Source organism: Tachysurus vachellii, chromosome 26 (assembly GCF_030014155.1).
Source record: "Tachysurus vachellii isolate PV-2020 chromosome 26, HZAU_Pvac_v1, whole genome shotgun sequence".
NCBI lineage: Eukaryota > Metazoa > Chordata > Actinopteri > Siluriformes > Bagridae > Tachysurus > Tachysurus vachellii.
In genome coordinates this window covers 2,175,537-2,180,536 of record NC_083485.1, presented here as the reverse complement: position 1 = coordinate 2,180,536, position 5,000 = coordinate 2,175,537, and the positions used below count along the sequence as shown (strand labels likewise).

The 5,000-nt window shown below is 44.9% G+C and overlaps 1 protein-coding gene across 2 annotated transcripts in view; it reads left to right on the top strand.

The window, feature by feature from the left end:
• Nucleotides 1–5,000, top strand: part of cdc42ep2 (CDC42 effector protein (Rho GTPase binding) 2) — a 9,710-nt gene that overhangs the window by 2,973 nt on the left and 1,737 nt on the right. The window contains exon 2 of one of the 2 annotated variants that reach the window (XM_060863488.1): nt 2,210–5,000. This exon is cut by the window's right edge and continues 1,737 nt beyond it. In XM_060863488.1, the coding sequence (XP_060719471.1) occupies nt 2,443–3,108 (666 nt within the window). In that variant the 5' untranslated portion in view covers nt 2,210–2,442 and the 3' untranslated portion in view covers nt 3,109–5,000. Of the gene's footprint in view, nt 1–2,205 lie in introns of both variants that reach the window. The other variant, XM_060863487.1, reaches the window with a different exon arrangement.

The window sequence follows — 5,000 nt, the reverse complement described above, 5'->3', positions numbered from 1 at the left end:
CACACTCGGTGACACTGAAGAGAGCTATTGAACACACACCCACACACACTATCTCTGATGGATCACTGATGTAACTTGAGACAAATGACTTAATGTTGAAGGTATGTGGTATGAGTTATACCTCTGTGTAACTATGCTCTGACACACACACACACACACACGTACACACACACATATACACACATACACACACAACCATTCTCACTCTTTCCTTATGAACAGATTGTGTCCCTCTGGCCCTGCTGACCACTAAACACAGCTTATTTCCAGACCACACCTCCTTTACTGTCACTGACAGATACTGAGGACACACCTCCTTCATTGTCACTGACAGATACAGAAGCCACACCTCCTTCATTGTGACTGACAGATACAGAAGCCACACCTCCTTCATTGTGACTGACAGATAGAGAGGACACACCTCCTTCATTGTGACTGACAGATAGAGCGGACACACCTCCTTTACTGTGACCGACTGAGGCCACACCTCCTTCATTGTGACTGACAGATACAGAAGTCACACCTCCTTCATTGTGACTGACAGATAGAGAGGACACACCTCCTTCATTGTGACTGACAGATAGAGAGGACACACCTCCTTCATTGTGACTGACAGATACAGAAGCCACACCTCCTTCATTGTGACTGACAGATACAGAAGCCACACCTCCTTCATTGTGACTGACAGATACAGAAGCCACACCTCCTTCATTGTGACTGACAGATACAGAAGCCACACCTCCTTCATTGTGACTGACAGATACAGAAGTCACATCTCCTTCATTGTGACTGACAGAGCCACATCTCCTTCATTGTGACTGACAGATACAGAAGTCACACCTCCTTCATTGTGACTGGCAGAAAGAGAGGACACACCTCCTTTGCTGTGACTGACAGATACAGAAGCCACACCTCCTTCATTGTGACTGACAGATACAGAAGCCACACCTCCTTCATTGTGACTGACAGATACAGAAGTCACACCTCCTTCATTGTGACTGACAGAGCCACATCTCCTTCATTGTGACTGACAGATACAGAAGTCACACCTCCTTCATTGTGACTGGCAGAAAGAGAGGACACACCTCCTTTGCTGTGACTGACAGATACAGAAGTCACACCTCCTTCATTGTGACTGACAGAAAGAGAGGACACACCTCCTTTGCTGTGACTGACAGATACAGAGGCCACACCCCCATCACAAGCACATAGGCTTCACAGAGATTCCTGCATCTCTTTCCTGAAGAAAATACACCTCGAAGATACAGAAGTCACACCTCCTTCATTGTGACTGACAGATACAGAAGCCACACCTTCTTCATTGTGACTGACAGATACAGAAGTCACACCTCCTTCATTGTGACTGACAGAAATAGAGGCCACACCTCCTTTAGTGTGACTGAAAGGTATGGAGCCCACACCTCCTTCATTGTGACTGACAGATACAGAGGCCACACCTCCTTAATTGTGAATGACCGCTATAGAGGACACTCCTCCTATGCTGTGATTGACAGATACAGAGGCCACACCTCCATCACAAGCACATAGGCCACGCCTCCTTCACAGAGATTCCTACATCTCTTTCCTGAAGACGATACACCTCGAAGCCACACCTTTACTCCACCACTAACACTAATTTTCTCATTATCTCGGATTATTTTCTCAACACTGGATTTATTTCTTTTCTTGTCTGCTTATTAAAATAATCATCACTTGATTGGAGGCGAGTGGAAGCCTGTCTGATAAAACCCAGAGCAGTTTGCCCCAAAGGTGCCATGGTTATATAAGCATTAAGGAGATTTCTCTTTATTCAACACTCAGTGTCATAACACCTGCTGATGTCTGGATTCTGATTGGTCGGAAGGTAACTGGAGTTATTGGTGAATAATTAACTCTTAGGTGGAAACGGTAACTTTTTGCTTTTGTCAAATCCATTGATGATGATTTTCTTTAACAACCCCAAATGCCCCGAGTGTTTCCTTTTCATATTGCAAACTTTTCTAGAGTAGTTAATGATTGTTAGAGGAAGACCGTCTAGGAAGAGGATTTCTCTCAGGCGAGTCCTGTTTACAGAGAAAGTCTCATCTCCATCAGGAATATTTTACCTGTTAGCTGGAGTCCATTAATGTGTGTTTGTTCTTCATTTGAGTCTAAGTGTTAATATCTCTCTCTCTCTCTCTGTCTCTCTCTCTGTCTCTCTCTCAGGCAGAATGGAGTAACAGACACGGGATGGACGTCTGGACTTTGGTCTCATTACCATCTCTTGTTGAGGAATTTTAGTGGGAATCCTTGTCTTGAAGACCTGGAGCTCCTTGAATCTGTGTCTGTATCGCTGCTGCTTCCTCAATTCACCTCATCACGCCTTGCCTCAGCCTTCTTTCTCTTTCCACGCTGTTGTGCGAGCTCTCCCTCTGTTGTTCCGGGGGACACCCAGTGGTCACCATGTCCTCCAAAGCTCCCATCTACCTGAAGCGCAGGAGCCGCAAAGGCAAGAAGGAGAAGCTGCGAGACCTTCTTTCGTCCGACATGATCAGCCCTCCACTGGGCGACTTTCGCCACACCATTCACATAGGGAGCGGCTCTGGCGGTGACAACCTCTTTGGCGACCTTTCCTTCCTCCAAGGCAAGTTTCACCTGTTACCTGGGCAACAAGCTCAGCAAGGCGCAATCCAGTGGAGCTGCCCTGCCACCGAGACCTCGCCGCTACTCAAGAATGCTCTTTCGCTCCCTGTTATTGGAGGAGTCCAGGCGCTCACGCTTCCATCCTCAGTCCCTGTTGCATCACAGCCTCTTGCCCCTGCCATGGCTCCACCCCCAAAACCTCCCAGACTGCACCTGGAGTCACCTCACACATCACTCCCTGGCTCCCCGAAGCGCTCTCCTGATCACGAACAGCCTTGCATAGGAAAAGAGGAAAAAGGGGAGGAAAAGCCAGTCAAGAAAGACGACGAGTCAACGTATCTGTCTCACGCTGGCTCCCTGCTCTCGCTCCACTTGGACCTGGGGCCATCCATCCTAGAGGACGTCCTGCAGATCATGGATACCCAGAGAATGGGAGGTATCAGTGGAGGATTCGTGCCAAGTGGACGACAAGAGGTCTACACCTAAGACTGACCTTCTTTAACAGTATTTTTTGTTCCCTCTTTTTATTGCCATGAGTGCTGGATTGAACAGTAACTTTTCTGTTTGTCCTTGAAATTGTTCTGTTTCACACAGGGAGTGTTCAAGGCTGCAGAGAAATTGTTTTATTAAAAAAAAAACAAACAAAAAAAAAACCTGACACCTTTTATGACTTCCTGGTCTTCCTTCTCACTTTCCTGAGCCACTGATTAAATATTAATTCATCTTTCGACCCAGATCTGCAGCTCCTGACGTAGCGTGTTTGTCTGGAGAAGTTTTGTTCCTTGAGGGATTAAATTGCAGGAGAAGAAAAACGACCTTTTCTCAGCACTGAGAATGACATCACCTTTCTCCTCGGTGGTGTTTCCAATTATTGAACAAATACACATTTTTTTTTTTTTTTGGTTTTGCTTTAATAGAGGAGCTCGTATTATGTCCAAGAACTACGAATAAGGAAAGGTATCTTGTTTAAAGAGCAAGAAAAAAGCCTGAGTATGTCTTCCATCTTAGTGGAGTTAGTGGAGAAAAGACTTGGAACGTTGCACCTTTGGCTGTACTGGATGTTTCTGCACTCCCTCAGGCTGGGACAGTTGATCCCTGTTTTCACTTGGATCCTTTTTTTAGATGGAGGTGTGAGGATCAGTTTATCACAGAAAACCACAGCTCGGGTTCACTTTTTATACCCGGCCCCAGGAGATGATTTATTACTTTAGCGTTTATTACTCGAGCATTAAAAGACGAATTCCACAGAGGTTTTTAAAACGTCGGCTCGATGAGAAGTAATTAAGGTCCTGCAGTGGACTTTTAGGAACATTCTAGACTCTTTACACTGTTTAAAAAAAAACAGTTCACTCGTGAAAAGGCAGTTCTTCAGGAAAACATTTGTATTTGTATGTTTTGCTCTTGTGTGAAAAATGAACGAAACTGTAAATGATGGCAAACATGACCAGTTGTTCATTTAGACCTAAAGTACATGGAAAAATAATGCAGACTTCTGAAAATTAAAAAAAAAAAAAAAAAGTGAAAAATTTAATGTTTTCTATTTTCTAAGTCATAAGTCTTTCAGCACGTGTCATCTCTTGAATGGATCTTTACACCTGAAAGCTCCAGTTTGGCAGAATCTAGCAACCTCTACCTGAATATATAATGACATACAAACATACATAACTTCTCTGAAATGGTCTTTAACGGCTTAGTCGTTAGCAGCAGGTGTGGGCAGGTCGTTCGGTTGGAAGGTCCAGAGGTCGTTAGTTGTACTATAAATAGCGTTCATAAAAAATACAACAGCTCTGGACTGTTTGTACGTATGTTTTTTTGCACATCCTGACACTAAAATAAATAAATGATACTTCCCTAAAAGTAAATTAGGACATATCACAGCTTAATCGTATAGGGGCGGGGCTTGAAATCTGTGGGCGTCGGTCAGGGTCAAGATATTTATGAGGTACCTTTAGAACAAAGCTGTGGGGAATAGACAAGTCTGCAGTTGGGTCACTTTAAAATTGTTAGTAACTGTTAAGATCTCGTTTTAAAGTGGGGTTTGTCAAAGCAGGGGTAATTGTAGCGTCACGAGTGACCTTGTTAGTGACCATTCATTCCAGAAATTTCCTCAGAGTGGTCTGAATGTGGGGGGTACATTGTCCGGGTACTCCGGTTTCCTCCCCCGGTCCAAAGACATGCATGGTAGGTTGATTGGCATCTCTGGAAAATTGTCCGTAGTGTGTGATTGCGTGAGTGAATGAGAGTGTGTGTGTGTGCCCTGCGATGGGTTGGCACTCCGTCCAGGGTGTATCCTGCCTTGATGCCCGATGACGCCTGAGATAGGCACAGGCTCCCCGTGACCCGAGGTAGTTCGGATAAGCGGTAGAAGATGAATGAGT